The sequence below is a fragment of the Rhinatrema bivittatum genome, chromosome 3 (genome assembly GCF_901001135.1).
Source record: "Rhinatrema bivittatum chromosome 3, aRhiBiv1.1, whole genome shotgun sequence".
In the NCBI taxonomy this organism is placed as follows: Eukaryota; Metazoa; Chordata; class Amphibia; order Gymnophiona; family Rhinatrematidae; genus Rhinatrema; species Rhinatrema bivittatum.
Window position 1 is genome coordinate 245,442,143 of NC_042617.1, and position 20,277 is coordinate 245,462,419.

A 20,277-nucleotide genomic window follows, 5' to 3' on the forward strand; every position below is an offset into this window, starting at 1 on the left:
AGTATAGATCCCTGGGACCTTTCTTTATTGGGAAAACTGACCATTTAGTCCTGCTCTGTTTCCTGACATTTAACCAGTTACCAATCCACAATAGGACACTGCTTCCGATCCCATGACCTTTTCCTAAGAAGTCTCTCATGAGGGATTTAATCAAATACCCTCTGAAATTCCAGGTGTACTTTATCAGCTGACTTACCCTCATCCATATGTTTGTTAACAACTTCAAAATAATCTAGTAGATTGGTAAAGCAAGGTTTCCCTTTGCTATATCCTTATCAAACCAGGTCTATCCATATGGCGAGTAAGTTTGTTTTTAACTAATAGCTTCTACTATTTTGCTTAGAACTGACATTAGGCTCACTGTTTTCCTGATCACCCCTGAATCATTTTTAAAGAAATGGTGTTACATTGGACTCTTCAGTCTTCAGGTACTGTGGCTATCATTGATAGGTTACAGCAGGGGTAGGCAACTCTGGACCTTAAGTGGCAGAATCAGGTCTAGTTTTCAGAATATCCACAATGAATATGCATGAGATATATTTGCATGCATTTTCTCCATTGCATTTATTTATTTATTTATTTATTTATTTGGTGATTTTTCTATACCGTCATTTAGAGCATTTCCTTCACATCGGTTCACAGGAGGCACAAAATATGAAACAGTATAAAAGAAATATAAATGCATTATGTGCCAAACATCTTACTTAAAATACAATCTTATATAATAAAAACACAATAAACTAATACACTAAAACTTTAAGTATTCATATCCTTATATCAGTAAATTATACAAATAAAAATAAAAATTTAAAAGATTACCATTTCAAAATATAAACAAATAAAATAAAATCCTTTTATATGTCTCTGGAAATATCTCATGCATATTCACGGTGGATATCCTGTTTATGGAACTCAAGGTCCAGAGTTGCCTTCCTCTAGGTAATAGATTGCGACTAACAGGTCTGCAATTTCATATTTGAATTATTTCAGAACTCTGGGGTGAATACTATCAGGCCCTGGTGATTTGTTATTCTTTAGTTTGTCAATTTGCTCTATTACATCTTCCATTTTCACAAGTGACTTGCTTCAGTTCCTTTGAATCATTACCATAAAAAAAAACATTTAAAGTGTGAGTATCTCCTCAATATCCCCTTTAGTAAATATCAGAGCAAAAAAAAAATTTAGTTTTTCTGCTATGGCTTTGTCCTTCTATAGTGCCCTTTTTACCCAATGGCCATCTAATGCAGTGGTTCTCAACCCAGGCCTTGGAGCACACCCAGCTGGTTGGGTTATCAGGACATCTACAATGAATAAATATGAGATAGATATGCATACAATGGAGGCAGTGCATACAAATGTGCGTCATCCCTATTCATTGTGGACATCTTGAAAACCTGACTGGCTAGGGGTGTCCTGAAGCCTGGGGTTGGGAGCCTCTGACCTAGTAATCCAACTAATAAGAATGCACTTTCATTCGAAATGACATAGACTTTGTTAAAATAGTGATTTTCCCCAGATAAGATTGGCTTTCTGAAAACTACCCTCTCTCAATTTGGCTAAATATATTCTTGGAGGGCTCCATAGCATTCATTCTATTGACTGGATTGAGGGAAGGCTTCCTGGGCATGTTTGGGTGGGATTGGAAAATAATACATATAGATGTTATGTTCAAATCCACATGCATCATTTTCCACAGAGGTTTTAACAATCCAAAAAGCAGGTACCCATGTCAATTTCAAAGGAAAAATATATTTTGTGTTTGATAATTAGGTACAAGATCCATGGGTATAAAGTACCTGCAGACTTTTCAATTCATTGGATGGTTTGAAAATTAAATTCTTTTCTCAGTGGAACACAACACCAAACCCTCGTGATGAACATGAGGATAGATTACTGTATACTTTGATCCAAATCTCTCCCTATTTTAATTTATTTAAATTTTGGAACTAATCCGAAGATTCTTAAAAGAACCTGACTGCCCATTGATCTGTTACTGGGTATGCATAACAATGCTGTGCCTTCTCCATTTTGTGGCAGGTTCTTGCGGTGTGCCTGGTGGTGATGTCACTTGGACTTGGCCTTGGATTAGGGCTCAGACAGAACCCGGGAGAACTTCGTGAAGCACCAGCTCTAGGTACTTTTTTTTTTTTAATGTTTTTGCCTTAATCTCCATTTAATCTGGAATGGTCCATCAGCCCATGCTGAGCATCTTTATTCTGAAGCAGGAGGATTCATTCCTGGCGTCCACCCATGCCAGAAGCACTGCTGAAGTGGCACTTGTAGTTCCTCCTGAGCAAACTGGAAATAAATACTTCCGCTGTGGAGGTAACTAGGGAACAGCTGTACAGCAGCATGATATGCAGATGTGAAAGGAGCAGTGTGCTAATCTCTCCACAACAGGATGCTGCTAATGTACATGGTTTATACAACAGAGAAAACAAAAAAAATGTTGGCGTCCATGTGTTAGGGACCTGTGATGAAAGCCATTGGTTTTAGTTGCTAAAAACCAATGCCGAGTTTATTGGCGTCGGTTTCCCTTACTGCCGTACGACAATCATGAAAACCGACGCCGGGTTTATCGGCATCAGTTTTCGTGACTGGCGTACAGCAGTCACGAAAACCATTTGGATTCTACACTTGCAATCTGAGGATCCTGGAGCTTTTCTCTGTAACTTTCCTAGCAAACACACTCCGATTTGTTGTAGAAAAGACTGTCCAAGTTAAACTGAAATTGAGATGGAAGGTAAGGGTGAAACAGCTTCATTTTTCGCTCTGCAGTCAAGGGGTTGCATGAATGTGATCTGTCAATGTTTTCAGAAGGAAAACCGACGCCGATAAACTCGGCATTGGTTTTAGCGGTCACAAAAACCAAATCCGGGTTTATCGGCATTGGTTTTCAGCGACCTAGTCACGAAAACCAACGCCGGGTTTGTCGGCATCTGTTTTCTTGGCTGTCCGCCGGTAACAAAAACAGACGTGGTTAAACTTGGTGTCGGTTTTTGTGATGGGTCCGACTGTCAAATTTTTTTTTTCTTTTATTTCTTTTTTTTTTCTTCTTTTTTCAATGTGCACATCTATTAACGCCTGCTCCTGGCAGGTGTTAATAGATGACAGTTAAATGTGCGTCCGAGACGCACATTTTTCTTTTTGCCTAATAGCTTCATTCACATGCATTTGCTCAGCGCACCATATTGCATCGACCCCTATTATTGCTAGTCCAAATCAAAATCACTATTAGAAAGTCCAATGTGACTGTATAAATTTAATAAAGAAATAAAGAAAAAAGAAAAAATCTGCTTGTTTTTCAGACAAAGTAAATGAATTACCATTTTTCCTTATCACAACAACAATCCCATAATACTCTTGCAGGTAGTTTTCACTTTTTTTGAGGCTGTTCTTTTCTCGTTTATCAGCAGCACAGGAAATGATTTACCAGTACTTCTTATTTACTGAACACCAAATGTAAACAGGCCCTCTCTAGACAAATAGACTGAAAATGGGACATGGCTCCTTGCGTCTCCTTCTTCCATGATCACGTGCTTCTCCTCCAGCAAACTGGAAATGATTGCTGACTCTCAGCTACAGCCTTCACTTCATGGTCCTCTTCAAACTGTCCCCTCTCTGCTGGGCCCATTCTTGTCAATGGCATCACTGCTTGCCATATTACAGGTGAATTTTCAGAAGGAGTTACGTGCGTAAATATAACTTATATTGCAACAATTTTCAAAAGCCAGTTACTCAAGTAAAGTGCACTTACGTGACTAAATCCTATGGACAATTCAATGGCATATATTGCAGCAATTTTCAAAAGCCCACTTCTCGAGTAAAGTGCATTTACTTGATTAAAACCCAGCTTTACGCAAATAAAAGCTTTTAAAAATTAAACTGGGGAAATGTTATAAGCCATGGGGCCATGGTGCTCCAGTGTGCTTGCTTATAAAATCTTTAGGTACATCAAGCACTCCGTTCGCTTGACTTATGGTAGCAATCCAGTGTGGGTATCAAATATAGCAAATTGCAGCTTCCACGGTTTGTGGGCAATTTTTGTAGAAATTTTCCTAGTTAACTAAACAGGTATCTGGGTAAATCTTCCAAGCTGCAAATTGTCCTCCTCTCAGCAGCCAAATGTATGCATGCTGTTTCATGGTATGCATATTTTTAAATATGGCAAAATGGGTTGGGTGAGGTAAGTACGCACAGGGATTTAATTCTGAAATCCCCACATGTACTTTGCATCTGCCATCAAGCAGGTGCACAATCCACGGGCACCTTTGCATTCACGGTCTCAGCCAGCCACCAGATTTTCCCTTTGAAAAATTAGCCTGCAGTTCTATGGCTACGCATTAAAAGAGCAAGCTCCCTGCAGGGTTAAAAAATTGTCTCCTTCAGCTCCAGGTAGATGAATTATCTCGGCAGCTGACTTAGCTCACATCACCTGCCAGACTTGACCATGACATACTGGCAACTCACTGGGCATGCTGTAGTGAGTTGTCAGTGAAATCATTTATCTTTGCAGCGGCAACCAGAAACAGGAGTAGAACAGTAAAATAGGATGCTTCTTTCTCCTCCTCATGAGTCAAACTGCACTTGTTCACAGTAAGGTAAAAAGGAAGCAACGAATGAAATGATCAGATTTGCAGATGACACAAAAATACTAAAAGTAGTTAAAAACACAAACAGACTGGGAAACTGCAGAAGGAACTTGCTAGGCTAGGGGATTGGGCATTTCAAGGCAGGTGAAATTTCAGGTGGAAAAATGTGAAGTGATGCCCATAGGGAAACATAATCCAAATTATCAGTATATAATGCTGGGTTCCATATGAGGAGTCGCCATCCTGGAAAAGCACCTCAGAATCATTGTGGACAATACATTGAAATCCTCAGCTAAGTGTGTGGCAGCGGTCAAAAAAGCAAATGGAATGTTAGGAACCAGGGGTAGCTCAAGGCGATCTGCTGCCTGAGGCAAAGGATGGAATGGTGCCCCCCTCCCCCCCCATGGTCTGGTGAAGGTGAAATCACCGAGGGCCAAGGCAGGGGGAAGGCAATGGAGGGTAAAGTGACTTGCTCAAGGTCACAAGGAATGGCAATAGGATTTGAACCCTGGCTTCCCTTGTTTGCAGCCCACTGCTCTAACCACTCAGTTTTGAGGCCTGTTATTTTTTTGTTCTCAGTTTTTGGCATCCACACTAGAGATGTGTGTTGTCACTGAGTGGATCGGGCAGGGATAAACCAAACCCCTGCCCGATCCACTCAGTGGTAACACATGTCCCTAACCCCGGGCAGCAGGAGTAGACTAGCACATTAAGAACATAAGATTAATGCAAATAAATGCATAAATAATAGCATGCTCTTGCCTGAGATCACCATAGTTCATTTTTAACAGGTCTTTTAAAAAAATGTGCTACTTTTACAAAAATAATTCAAATTATATTGAAAAGCTCCCCCCCCCCCCCAAAAAAAAGAAAGAAAGATACTGTGCAAATTTCAATCTCTACAAACACAGGAAGCACATTCTGGCTGCTCTAAAGACATTGTGTTGTTCTCAGACAATATTTTATCGACCCTGAAAGGCTCTTCTCAGATCCAAAGGTCTGAAAAGTAAACCCCTGCCCTATCTGCTCTTCCTGACAGATAGAAGAACTTGATTATGTTCTCAGGTAGATTTTCCCAAGGCATTTTCTTTACAGCTATGGATGAGTCTAAGACGACATGATTCCGATTCATGAGCAAGGAAGATACGAGTTTGGAAAGCGCAGAGTGTGTTTCTGCACCAGCCGGGCTTTGAATTTCCTCGTCTTTGTTTTAATGCTCGCATCCTCACCCCCTTCAGACATTTAGAACTGAAGCTCAAAGGTTGGTTGATTTCGTGGTTGCTTTTCTCTCTCTCTATTTTTTTTGTCCTGTATTGAATGGGGCTGATGGGTAAGAGGTGGCTGTCCCTAGCCCCACGAGGAACAGACAGAGATCATTTACTCAGAGGGCAAACAAAAGCAGCCCCATTTCCACCCAGCCCGGTCTGAAAGACATGCCATTTCTCTTCTCTTTCTAATTTTTATCATTCAGGCAGGAGGATGTGAAACTGTGGGTAACCGGGACCTTAGAAACTTTACAGAATTCAACACCAAACAAAGCAGACAAACCAAACCCCTGCCCCATCCGCTCAGTGGCAACACACGTCCCTAACCCTGGGCAGCAGGAGATGACGTTGGGATAAACGTGACTCCTGCTGCCCGGGGTTAGGGACGTGTATTGCCACTGAGCAGATCGGGCAGGGGTTTGGTTTTTCCCTGCCTGATCTGATGTTTGACTCTGGAGGAAGGGTGAGGCGGGGCTGCGGTAGAGGTGTATTGAAGTGGCACTTTTTGACTCTTCAAAATTCTGCCCCCTGAAGCGACCGCCTCACCCTGCCTCATGATAGAACCGCCCCTATTAGAAACTATTCAGAATAGAATGGAGAATTAAACTGTGAATATCACAATGCCTGTATTTAGATCCATTGGTCGTCCCATCTCAAGAAAGATATAGCAGAGCTAGAAAAATTACAGAGACAAGCAACCAAAATGATAAAGGGGATATAACAGCTCCCTATGATGAAAGGCCATACAATTTAGGGCTCTTCAACTTAGAGAAGACACAACTGAGAGTGGATATGATAGAGGTCTATAAAATCATGAATGGGGAGGACTAGATAAATAGGGAACCCTTTTAAATGGTACTAGGACTAGGGGACACACCATAAAATTAGCAGGCAGTAGATTTAAAACAAACTGGAGAAAATATTTCTTTTTCACTCAAACCACAATTAAGTTATGGAATTTGTTGCCAGAAGATGTGATCAAGGTGACTAGCATAGTAGGGTTTAAAAGAGGTTTGGGCAAGTTCCTGGAGGAAAAATCCCTAAACTATTATTAGCCAGGTAGACTCAGGGAAAGCCACTGCTTATTCCTGAGAGTAACAAGATATTAGATCTACTCTTTGGGATCTGCCGGGTACTTTCTAATGATCCAGACTGGTAACGGTTGGAGGCAGGATGCTGGGCTTTGTGGACCTTTGGTATGACCCAGCATGGCACATCTTATGTTGGCCACTGATGCATCCCCAGAATACAGGACAAACTCTTGGGAAAAACTACCAAATCTTACTTGTGCAATTGTATTGGAAAAGTACATAAGAACCTAAGATATGCCATACTGGGTCAGACCAAGGGTCCATCAAGCCCAGTATCCTGTTTCCAACAGTGGCCAATCCAAGTCACAAGTACCTGGCAAGTACCCAAACATTAGATAGATCACAAGCTACTATTGCTTATTAATTACCATCATAGCAGTTTATGAATTTATCCTCTAGGAACTTATCCAAACTTTCTTTAAGCCCAGTTACACTAACTGCTGTAACCAAATACTCTGGCAATGAATTCCAGAGCTTAACTATGTGCTTAGTGAAAAAGAATTTTCTTCGATTTGTTTTAAATGAGATACTTGCTAACTTCATGGAGTGCCCCCTGGTCATTCTATTATCTGAGAGAGTACATATTTATTTATTTATTTAACAACTTTTTAAAACCGACATTCATGGGTACATCATATCGGTTTACAAGGAACTAAGAGATTTACATTAACTTGTTAATGTAAATAACTGATTTATATTAAATAACCGATTTACATTAACTTGTTCAAGTCCTTTCATGATTTTGTAGACTTCTATCATATTCCCCCTCAGTCGTCTCTTTTCCAGACTGAACAGCTCTAACTTCTATAGTCTTTCCTCATAGGGCAGCCGTTCAATGCCCTTTATCATTTTGGTCGCTCTTCTCTGCACTTTCTCCAGTGCAGCTATATCCTTTTTGAGCAGCGGTGACCAGAACTGCACAGAGTAATCAACGTGCGGTCTCAACATGGAGCGATACAGAGGCATTATGACATCCTCCGTTTTATTTTCCATTCCCTTCCTAATAATTCCTAAAATAAACACTACATTTTAAAAGCCAACTTTCCTCCACCTCCTCTTCTTCATCACAGTCATATCAGCAGTATAGGGATACAGAAAGCATGCTCCCCTAGATGTTAATATTCAGTAACCCAGCAAGTGAAAATATAACCAGATAAAGTTATCCATGTAAGTAGTGTAAGTCTGCCAGGGAGCACACACACACATTATAGCCCTTCCTTACTGGCTGTCACTAATCTTCCCATAGTACAGAGCCTCAAAAAGCTGAGAAGAACCTGAAGGAAAGAAGACGTAAGTGGAAAGGAATCTGGGAAGATGAAGAAGAACCTAAGAGAAGAGAGAGCGCGAGAGAGCGGAATCAAAGGGCAGGGAGAAATGAAGAAGACCATGGAGGCAGAGATGCATAGGAATCTGTAGACACACAAGGAGCAAATGGGAAAGAACTTAAAGGGGAAATGGAGATGAATGGAAAGGGGTCGGGTGATGGAAAGGTTTCTGTGTGTGTGTGTGTGTGGGGGGGGGGGGAGATGGAGACAGGATCAGTGCATGCACATTTCGCACCCTAGGCGAACCTTTGGTCATTCCTTTCCTTCCCCAGCTTGACTGCTGGTGGCAGTATCTCCAGCACAGTGTTCCCTTCGTTGACAATATTGGCTCTGATACAGCAACCCTCTGGACCTCAGACTGGCAGGATTTTGCCACCCCCACCGTTTTGGCTCTCTATCACCTAGTTTGCCTAATGGAAGTACCGGCCCTGAATGGAGAAGAACCTGACAGCCAGACAAAGACAGAAGGTGACAGGAGGAGAGGAACCTCTGTGGGGAAATGGAGAGAGAGAGAGAGTCGTGAGCCTATAAAACCAAAGCTATTGCATGCAGCAGTGGTGATGACTGTGAATTGCATAGCTCTGCCCATACTCTGCTTCACTGTTGCACCTCTTAAGAAACAGGCATTCATTTTCCAGTGGCATTCAATTTGTAACCAACACTTTTTCTTGTTTGCATAGTGAGCTGCAGAAACAGATGTCATGAGCCATTGAATGGAAACCAGAAGAACTGCCGGTGTGACCAGAAGTGTACACTGTTTGAAAACTGCTGCTGGGATTTTGAAGATATTTGTCTGAAGCCAAGTAAGTGCTAGTGTGGCTTTCACTTGCGTTTCAGGGTGCCACATGAGGTGTTCTTTAGCACTGGAGTTTAAAGAACCAAACCTAGGTCACTGGAAGAATAGATAAAATATAGATATTCCTAAATGCAGTAGGCATGACCCTCCATTCCCCCACCTTCTCTTGAGATTGTCATGCATTTTCTAATGTGCATTAAAATAAATACGATAGCAAAGGAGAATCTGATGGCAGATAAGGACCTTTTGTTGCACTGCCAGAGAATTCAACTAACCTCTGGCTTTCTCTTCACAACTAAGGACCCTGTGTGGGTTTTTTTTCCCATGACTTCTTGTATTTTTTCACTAATTTTGTCTCCACCACCTCTGCCTGATAGACTATTCCATGCATCCACCATCCTTACTGTGAAGAAATATTTTCTAATGTTAATCCTGAGTCTACCCACTCTAAGCCTCATATTATGATCTTTGTCCTAGAATTTCTTTTCCTCTGAGAGAGATTGACTTCTTATGCATTATTTTATATCCATGAAGTATTTGAATGTTTCTATTATATCCTCTATGTTTCTCCTCTCTTTTAGGGTACATATATTCAGATCCTTGTTTAGGACTTTTGGTGCAAATCTACACCATTTTTGCTAGCCTCCCTCTGTATCACCTCTACTCTGTCTATATCTTTTTGGATACAAAATTCCAAGTCAAGTTCCACCAATGACTTGTGAGAGGAGTTATCTCCTGATTTCTACTGGCTATGCCATGACTATGCAATCTACCATTCCCCTGACTCTGCCTACCACTTTCTTTAAGACATATAATTTATATTTATATTCTGCTTTTCAGGTACTTCAAAGCAGATTACATTCAGGTACTGTAGGTGTTTCCCTGTCCCCAGAAGACTCACAATCTATGGGGGTCATTTATCAAAATGCGATAAGGCGTTTTCGCATGCGTTAAGGGCTTATCGCATGCAAAAAGCCCCGTTAACGCATGCGAATGCACCATATCGTATGGTGTGATGCAAATTCAGAAAATAGGAGGAGTTAGGGGGTGGAGAGTGGGCTGGGTTAGCCTGTCTGTGAAGACAGCCATAACACTGATTTTAACTATACCTCTTTGGAATGTGTTAGGCTGTGTGATAGCTGCTGTGACTGTGTGGTAAGGTTTCATTGCCATTAGTGATGTCTCCCGTAAGTCCTATTTCAAGTGAATTGATGGGGGGGGGGGGAGAGAGAGAGAGAGCAAGCCTGGCCATAATATTATGGCCCATAGGTAGGTATTTGTATCCCTATGGTAGGCCCACCTAGTAACTCGAGGTGGGGATTAGGTATGAGTGTAGGGGGTTAGGGGCCATTTTGACATTCTACGTGACACCTACGAACAGAACAGTGGTCTCTTGTGAAGATTTGCTGGCCTTCGGAGTGAGGAAACTCACTCCAAGATGAGATTTGGGCAATGTTCTCTCAACCTAGCTTGATGTTACCCAGGTAGAGAGTCCATCAAGCTAGGTTGAGAGAACCTTCCACAAATCTCATCTTGGAGTGAGTTTCCTCACTCCGAAGGCCAACAAATCTTTACAAGAGACCACTGTTCTGTTCGTAGGTGTCACGTAGAATGTCAAAGTGGCCCCTAACCCCCTACACTCTTACCTAAACCCCACCTCGAGTTACTAGGTGGGCCTACCATAGGGATACAAATACCTATCTATGGGCAATGATCTTATAGCCAGTGTGTCTCTCTCTCTCTCTCTCTCTCTCTCTCTCTCTCTCTCTCTCAACAATGGTCCCCTGGTGGTGCTATATTAGCATAAAACACACCCCTTTTGCTATCGCATGCAGTACTTACCACATTTTGATAAATCCACCCCTATGTTTGTACCCGAGGCAAAGGAGGGTGAAGTGAGATCTCAAACTCTCTTAAGATCATGTCTCATTCTGTTTACTCCCTCATATGTGTCCACTATGCTGCAGATCTTTGTGTCATCTGCAAGCAAACACATTTTTCCGACTAGCCCTCTGCAGTATTGCTCACAAAGATATTGAACAGAACTGGGCCCAGGACAGATCCTTGAGGTATTCCAGTAATCAGCTTACTTTCCTTGGCATGAGCTCATTGTCCTACAACTTTTACTACTTAGTATTTCTATAGTGCTACATGACATATGCAGCGCTATACAAACATACAAAAAGTCAGTCCCTGCTCAATAGAGCTTACAGTCTATTAAGACAAACATACAGGACAAGAGACTTGGGGCATTTCATAAAGCAATACAATAGTTAAAAAGAAAAGAAAGTTAGTTAAAAAGGCTAAAAGCAGACAGGCATAAAATTTAAAAGCAGCTTCAAAAAGGTGGGTCTTTAGATGTGATTTAAATATGGCAAGAGAGAGAGAACATGATGCACCAGTTCAGGAAGACTATTCCAAGCACACGGCGCAGCCAGGTGGAAGGCACAGAGTCTGGAATTGGAGTTAGAGGAGAAGGGCACAGAAAGGAGTGACTTATCCGATGAGTGGAGTACATGAGGAGGGGTCTAGAGAGAAATAAGAGAGGAGAGGTAGTGAGGTGCTGCAGAGTGAAGGCATTTGTAGGTAGGAAAGAGGAGCTTGAACTGTATGCGGGAGTGGATAGGGAGCCACTGCAGTGACTTCAGAAGAGGGGTTATGTGAGTATAGCAACGTTAGCAAAAGATAAGTCATGCAGCTGAATTTAGAACCAATTTCAGAGGTGAGAGATGGCTTGCTGGGAGACCTGTGAGGAGCAGGTTTCAATAGTCTAAGCGGCAGAGGATGAGAGAGTGGATAAGGGTTCTGGTAGTATGTTCAGAAAGGAAATGATGGATTTTGACAAGGTTACAGAGAAAGAAATGTCATGTTTTAACAAGTTTTGGATATGTGTAGAAAAGGAGAGAGAGAGGAGTCGAAGACGACCTAAGTTAGAGGCTAATGGGACCGGGGTAATGACTGTGTTATCCACAGAGAAAGGAGGGAGTTGGACTTGTGGGGGGAAGATAAGGACCTCCATCTTGGCCATGTTGAGTTTAAGGTGGCGATGGGACATTCAGGCAGTAATGTCAAATAAGCAGGCCGAGATCTGGGACTGATGTAGAAAGGTAGATCTGGGAGTCATCAGCATAAAAATGGTATTGAAAGCCATGAGAGGAAATCAGAGCACCAAGGGAATTAGTATACAGTGAGGAGAAAAGAGGGCCCAGGACAGAGCCCTGAGGCAGTAGAAGAGGTGTCTGTCACTCTCTTTCTAAAAGGAACAGTGGCACATACTGGAGACATTTATTTATTTACCAAAAAGTAATATATTCCGTGTATTATCTCAATGTTCATACGTGGATTACAAAATGCATTCATAAAATATAGACAAACAGTTACAACAAATATAACAACAATAAAACATGAACATTTAACTCCCCACACCCTCCCCGCATTAGGCTTCAAGAGGGGCATGCAACCTCCTTTAAAATCCTAAGCCAGGAAGTCCTGGATAAGAGCTGCTACTGCTTTTCATTTGAAAAAAACAAATACTGCAATTTGAGACGTGAAAATGTGGATTGAAGCAAAACCTGAAATGCCTTGAAAATGTCACTGTGGTGCTAGCCCGTTGGCTCAGTGACAGTAGGGATGTGACTCGGGCTTCGGATGATTGAAAATATCGTACGATATTTTCAAAATCATCAGAAATCGGGGGCTCCCCCAAAATGATAGGAAAACCCCACAAAATTGTTCGTGGGGGTTCTCTTATCGTTTTGGGGGAGGGCGGGAAAAACGGCACACAAAAATAACCCCTAAACCCACCCCAACCCTTTAAAACGAATCCCTTAGCTTCCCCCACCCTCCCGACCCCCCCAAAAACTTTTTACAGGTACCTGGTGGTCCAGTGGGGGTCCCAGGAGTGATCTCCCGCTCCCAGGCCGTCAGCTGCCACTAATCAAAATGGCGCTGATGGCCCTTTGCCCTTACCATGTGACAGGGTATCCGTGCCATTGGCCGGCCCCTGTCACATGGAGGGAGCACTGGATGGCTGGGGATACCGTGTCACATGGTAAGGGCAAAGGCCATCGGCGCCATTTTGATTAGTGGCAGCCGACGGCCCGAGAGTGGGAGATCGCTCCCGGGACCCCCACTGGACCACCAGGTACCTGTAAAATGTTTTTTTGGGGGGTCGGGTGGGTGGGGGAAGCTAAGGGATTCGTTTTAAAGGGTCGGGTGGGATTTTTGTTTATCGGCTCGGGCGCAGCCGATAAACAAAACCGCAATCGGGTTGGACGAAAAAAAAAACCCCACGATGTGAATCGGAACCGGAATCAGAACCGATTCCGGTTCTGATTCACATCTCTAAGTGACAATGCTGTACATTGTCATGCGGAGGGTCTAGGGTTGTCAGCTTTCAAACGTTACAAAACTGGTCTGTCAAACCTCCACCCCCACAGTGGTCTCAGCCCCTCCTGGCTTCCATATGGAAGGTGACACCTGGGAGTGGAGTGCGCACTGACTTGCTCCCTGGCCTGCGTGCTCCCAGAGCTTGTTGCTGCCGCTGCTGTCACCTCTATGATAGGACTTGACATGGCCCCTGCACTAGAGCCGTGGTGGTAGAGGGGAGGCTGGGAGGATGACGTGAGGAGTTTTTGCCAGTACAGAAGCAATGGTTAGCAGAATTACTTGCTGGCCATTGGCCTCTCTTCTTTAAAACTGGCCAGGTGAACCAAATATGTTAGGAGAAACCTGGGTTTGATTCCTGGATCAGATCTTCTGCTTCCTGGGTTGACTGAGGATGGGAATGCAGACAGATGGTAACTCATAGCCCCTGCAGGGAGAACGTTATTCTCAGTGCACAATAGTGACTCCTACTGGCCAGATCTAGGACCCATGATTGCAGGTTAACCAGAAAGAGCCTTCATGCGTGGACCCGGCCGAAGACTATCACTGCAACGACAGGACTAAAGGAAGTGGGGAAAGAATCTAAAAAGAGAAGAAAAATCCCTGGGTATTTATGAATGAAGGCTCATGGCACCAGATTCCAGTGCTGGTTCTAATTCAGTTGGAAGGCCAAGAGCAGGAGGAAACTGCCTGGTGAGCAAAAAAACCCAAACAAAAAACCAAAGGAAAAGAAAAATCCACCGCATGTTTGCAAAAAATGTGAAGTGGATTTCATTTTGAATTGGCTGACCTGATTTTTCAAAGATCCAAAGCAGATTCTCAGATGTGCTTCCGATTTTACCTAGATTCACTAAGAAACAAAAATACAAATGGTTTTCCTAACAAATCTAGAGAAACCCCCCTTTTCCAGGCAAACTCAACCCAGGAAGAAATCTGCACGACTAGAGTTTGATTTTGAATTGTTTATAGCTCATCGGAAATGCAACCAAGAGAACAGGCTCCATCATAAGGCTGGAATACATGCTGTCTTGTACTGGTTAACATGCAACATCACTTCTAATTTCACAGCTCAGCTCTGGACGTGCAGCAGGCTAAGATGTGGTGAGAAGCGGCTAGCAGGCAGCCATTGCTTTTGCTCTGATGACTGCTTGAGCAAAGGGGACTGCTGCGCAGACTACAAGAGTGTTTGCAAAGGTAAAGATCTTACAGTAACCAAGCGCCTTTTTACAACTATTCAAAAACTCTGAGCGACTCTCACTGCAAACGCCACAGGCAGGCCTTCCTGTTCATGGCTATAGTGCCAGCTTTCATCTGAAACCAGCATCTAATTTCCATGGGCTGGGCCCATAGAAAAGAGCTTGGCTCTGCATATTTCTGTGGGCCCCACACCCTCTCGCTCTCATGCTGTTGTTTGACAGGAATAATCCTGTTTAGGAGTAAACTAAATGTTCTATAATCCCACATTAGAGGTAACTACGTCAACAAAGACTGGTCAATCTAAGGCCTAAAAATGTGCACAAATGGAACTGAATATTTTACAGAGAATGCTGCAGTAAAACATTTACTGAAGTGAAGACAGCTGTTCACCACTATAAAAGCAGTCATGCAAACCAAACCAGCAGCTTCTGGCATGGTTCTCCACTATACATTTGCTTCTAGTGCAAAGGGAAGAGGTCCCTCTAACAGGTCTTTTCCAGTTATTCACCTGCCATATTCACACAGTTTAACACTGAGCTACTTATTAGCCAGTTCAAGTCAGGTTTGTCAAAACATTTTCCTGGGGGTCGGAGAATAGCAGGAGCCCTTTGGTAAACTAGGCCCTTCCTCTTTGAAACATCCTTCACTAATTAGCCCTCCCCTGTCCTCCCCCCTCCATTCTCTTTGACTTTGTGCTCAGGGCCGGATTTAAGGCTTTTGACGCCCAAAGCTGGAGTTGCCACGGTGATGCCTCTTTGAGGCTGTGCTGGCCCACGGCCCTAATGCAAGGCCAGGAGCAGGTACCTCTTTGGCCTGGATATTTGATGCTTTCAAAATGTGGTGCCCTAGGCCAGGGATGAGCAATTCCGGTCCTCGAGGGCCACAAAGTAGTCGGGCTTCCAGGATATCCCTAATGAATATGCATGACATAGATTTGCATACAACTGAGGCAGTGTGCATACAAATTTCTCTCATACATATTCATTAGGGATATCCTGAACACCCGACTGGTTTGTAGAACTGGAAATGCCCACCCCTGCCCTCGGCAGTTACCTCTGTTGCCTGTGTCTATATCCAGGCCTGCCTGTGCCGAGAATTCAATGTGACTTAAGCTGTATGGACATGGCTGCATGTGTTGCCTAGAATTTTGAGCAAGGAGGTTTCTTTTTAAGAAATACAGGAAAAGGAGGGCAGAAAGGAATTTGTTTTAAATTGATTTTGTAATGTTCCATTGCCAGCTTGTTCACAATGGCATTTTCTCTTTCTGGAGGCAATTTTATAATAGACCCCCACAAATCTGCAGGCTGTTATGCACCCAAGCTACGGCAGTTTTCAAAAGCATGAAGTTCACTTTGAAAATTATCCCAGCAAAACTCAGCACTCACAATTACACCTATTTGGTGTGCATAGCTTTTCCAAGAGAATTTATGTGCATACATTTCCATTTATTTATTTATTTATTTATTTTATTTCAAAAGTTTATATTCCGCGGTGAGCATTATTTACACAGATAGTAATAAAACAATTTCAAACAGCACGTCACAAAAATTGCATTAGTTGCATCCCGACATATTACAGACAATTGCATTTCATGCAGTCATTACTGATTCTGAAAACCTTCAATGAACAAATAGGCCTTTCATTTCTGAAGAAAAATTGTCACATCAATCAATCTCAAGGGCTGCGGAAGAGCGTTCCATAACTGTGGCTCAATATAAGAAAATGTACGCTTACGTGTCTCGGTCAATCAATGTTCCTTCAAAGACAAAAGACAATCAGCTTCCAATCGTAAAGCTTATCTAGGAACATATTTATTTCATAATGTGGAGAAATAAGATGGACCAGTATTTCTTTGAATACGAATAGTAAAATTTTAAATTTAATTAAATACTCTATTGATAACCAATATAATCTCTGAAACAATGGTGTTACATGATCTCTGATATTGCTGCGTAAAAGCATGCGTGCGGCAGCGTTTTGCAGCATTTGAGCGGCCTTAATATGATACTTTGCTAAACCAACTAAAAGCACATTACAATAGTCGGCCATTGTTAATAAAAACTCCTGCACAACATTTCTAAAATCTGCGATATTTAACTAAAAAAACACTCCCCAGGGCATTCCCAGGACCTTCCTGGCCCCTACCCCCTACTGAGACGCCGGTCTATCTAGCTGAGCTGAGCCAAATCTGGGCCTCCATTGGACTCTCCACCCCCCCCACCTGCCACCCATATATCAGCCGGGGTAGGGACTTACCCCTTCTGTGAGGGTCCTGGCAAGATAAAAGGACAAGAGCAATTCACACTCACTCCTGTCCCACCACAATTCATTAAGGGGCGGATTTTCAGAGCCCTGCTCGCGTAAATCCGCCCAAAACCGGGCGGATTTACGCAAGCAGGGCCCTGCGCGCCGGGAAGCCTATTTTACATAGGCCTCCCGGCGCGCGCAGAACCCCGGGACTCGCGTAAGTCCCGGGGTTTTCGGAGTGGGCGTGTCGGGAGGCGTGTCGGGGGGCGGGGCCGGAGCGCGCGGCGTTGCGGGGGCGTGTCGGCAGCGTTTTGGGGGCGGGTACGGGGGGCGTGGCTACGGCCCGGGGCGTGGCCGCGCCCTTCGTACCCGCCCCCAGGTCGCGGCCCGGCGCGCAGGAGGCCCGCTGGCGCGCGGGGATTTACGCCTCCCTCCGGGAGGCGTAAATCCCCCGACAAAGTAGGATGGGGGTTTAGACAGGGCCGGGCGGGTGGGTTAGGTAGGGGAAGGTGAGGGGAGGGCAAAGGTAAGTTCCCTTCTAGGCCGCTCCGATTTCGGAGCGGCCTAGGAGGGAACGGGGGTAGGCTGCGCGGCTCGGCGCGCGCAGGCTATACGAAATCGATAGCCTTGCGCGCGCCGATCCAGGATTTTAGTAGATACGCGCGACTACGCGCGTATCTACTAAAATCCAGCGTACTTTTGTTTGCGCCTGGAGCGCAAACAAAAGTAGGCTGTTCGCGCTCGTCTGAAAATCTACCCCAAAGGGGCGGATTTTCAGAGCCCTGCTCGCGTAAATCCGCCCAAAACCGGGCGGATTTAGGCGAGCAGGGCCCTGCGCGCCGGGAAGCCTATTTTACCTAGGCCTCCCGGCGCGCGCAGAGCCCCGGGACTCGCGTACGTCCCGGGGTTCTCGGAGGGGGGCGTGTCGGGGGGCGGGGCCGGAGCGCGCGGCGTTGCGGGGGCGTGTCGGCAGCGTTTTGGGGGGCGGGTACGGGGCGTGGCTACGGCCCGGGGGCGTGGCCGCGCCCTCCGTACCCGCCCCCAGGTCGCGGCCCGGCGCGCAGCAGGCCCGCTGGCGCGCGGGGATTTACGTCTGCCTCCGGGAGGCGTAAATCCCCCGACAAAGGTAAGGGGGGGGTGTAGACAGGGCCGGGGGGGGGGGGTTAGGTAGGGGAAGGGAGGGTGAGGGGAGGGCAAAGGAAAGTTCCCTCCGAGGCCGCTCCGATTTCGGAGCGGCCTTGGAGGGAACGGGGGGAGGCAGCGCGGCTCGGCGCGCGCAGGCTATACAAAATCGATAGCCTTGCGCGCGCCGATCCAGGATTTTAGTGGATACGCGCGGCTCCGCGCGTATCTACTAAAATCCAGCGTACTTTTGTTTGCGCCTGGAGCGCAAACAAAAGTAGGCTGTTCGCGCTCGTCTGAAAATCTACCCCTAAAAATGGTGCCCAGCCCAGAGACTGTCACCAAAGTAATGTCAAAATGGCACCAGTTTCAGGGTTGGCTGGCACCAAGTTGGACTATGATAGTTCAGTGAGGCCCATCCCATAGCCTTCCTTCTACTTTAGCTAAATCAACCTTGGCTGAAGTTCTGGGGGGGGGGGGGGGGGGGGTGTTGTTTTGGGTTTTTTTTTGTTAATAAACAGATTAGAATACAGTGGGGATGAAAACCAGAACTGAAGTTTTGTCATTGCTGAGTCAGGAGCTCCACAAAACCTAATAATAAGAACATAAGAACATATTGGGTCAGACCAAGGATCCATCAAGCCCAGCATCCTGTTTCCAACAGTGGCCAAGCCAGGTCACAAGTACCTGGCGGGATCCCAAGTGGTAGACAGATTCCATGCTGCTTATCCCAAGAATATGCAGTGGATTTCTGCAACTCTTCCTTAATAATTTTTAATGGACTTTTCCTCCAGAAACTTGGTCAAACCTTTTTTAAATGCAGCTGTACTAACTAGGGATGTGCATTCGTCTAGGACGAAAGGTTCGGCCGAAGCACAACCCTAATACTAACAGCTTTCACCACATCTTCTGGAAAAAAAATTCCAGATCTTAATTACGCATTGAGTAAAAAAATATTTTCTCTTATTAGTTTTAAATGTATTACCCAGTAATAAGTTTAGAAAGACAATTAAATTGATCTTGCAAGGTATCGGTTAAGTGATGACAAACCACTTCCAGCTCCTATGCATGAATATAAATGCCTCGCGGGTAATTCTGTAACTGCTGCATTGGTGTAAAGACTGTGGATACTTCTTTACCTGCAGACTGTACACCAATTTTCAAAAGGAAAGTTGGCATACATTTTTGCTATGGAAATGATCACACCAAAATTTCCTGAACTTGTTTACTCTTGCCAATATATGCACACAGCTTTTATTTTTTTTTTTCACCTGCTTTTGAAAATTGTATTTATTTTTATTCCGTGACACTTTAAAGCAGATTTCATTTAGGCACTGTAGGTATCTCTCTATTCCCAGCCGGTTTCCAATCTTTTTCTACCTGAGGGTGAAGTGACTTTTCCAAGGTCACAAGGCATGTCAGCTCTTGCTTTGCTGATTCACAGCCCACTGCTTTAACTACTAGGCTATGCCTCTGCTCCAAATATTAAAGTGTGTGCCTAAATTCAAATTTCTCCCCAGTCCCCCACCCCAGGAATGCCTCTACTCATTACTGAAGCACATACAGGTGCTATGCATGCAAGTTTACTCGCATATTAGAAAGGAAATTTTGTAAAAGGCCATTTCCATGGATTAAGCACTGCTTTTTTTACTTGCAGAAGTGTCTTTGAAAATTACTGTTTACAGGAAAATCTGCTTTGCTAAGACAGGCCTCTCAAACTCTGTGGCAAAGCCACAGTGCTTGCGAAGTGGCAAATGTTTATTCCTGAGTTCACCTGAAGCTACTCTAGAGTTATCACTCCTATCCAGTGTCACAGTTACAAAACTATTGTAAAATTACAACCTGGGAAAAACAGAGCAGAATTTCATCTGGGAGAAGCTGTGACAGTCATAAAAGTTATATCCCTTGAGAATAAGGAAGGGCCAGATTTGTTAAGATCCTCTCCTAATCTGTACTTTTGATCGAAGGCTTTCCATATTGTCTGAGGCAAGAATCATGCTTCATGGTATGAAAGCATGGTGGTTTTGATGACCATATGGAAGGTTTGGTGATCCCCTTAAACTATATGGAAATCTCTTCCTTCTGATTGGCTAAGAGCTCCTGCTTTAACAATATTGGTTCTCTCTGTCTCTTTATATATACAGTCTCTAAAATAGAATATATGAAAGGATGTAGGGATGCTACGTACTCTATACTATTTCATGGCCCAAGAGAAAGTTTACTCAGGATTCAGTGATATGTGAACTGACTTCATTA

The 20,277-nt window shown here is 44.1% G+C and overlaps 1 protein-coding gene across 7 annotated transcripts in view; it reads left to right on the forward strand.

The window, feature by feature from the left end:
- Positions 1 to 20,277, forward strand: part of ENPP3 (ectonucleotide pyrophosphatase/phosphodiesterase 3) — a 329,854-nt gene that overhangs the window by 94,886 nt on the left and 214,691 nt on the right. For all 7 annotated transcript variants that reach the window (XM_029594399.1, XM_029594400.1, XM_029594401.1 and 4 more), the window contains 3 exons: positions 2,038 to 2,134; positions 8,954 to 9,076; positions 14,524 to 14,649. In XM_029594399.1, the coding sequence (XP_029450259.1) occupies positions 2,062 to 2,134; positions 8,954 to 9,076; positions 14,524 to 14,649 (322 nt within the window). In that variant the 5' untranslated portion in view covers positions 2,038 to 2,061. The remainder of the gene's footprint in view (positions 1 to 2,037; positions 2,135 to 8,953; positions 9,077 to 14,523; positions 14,650 to 20,277) is intronic.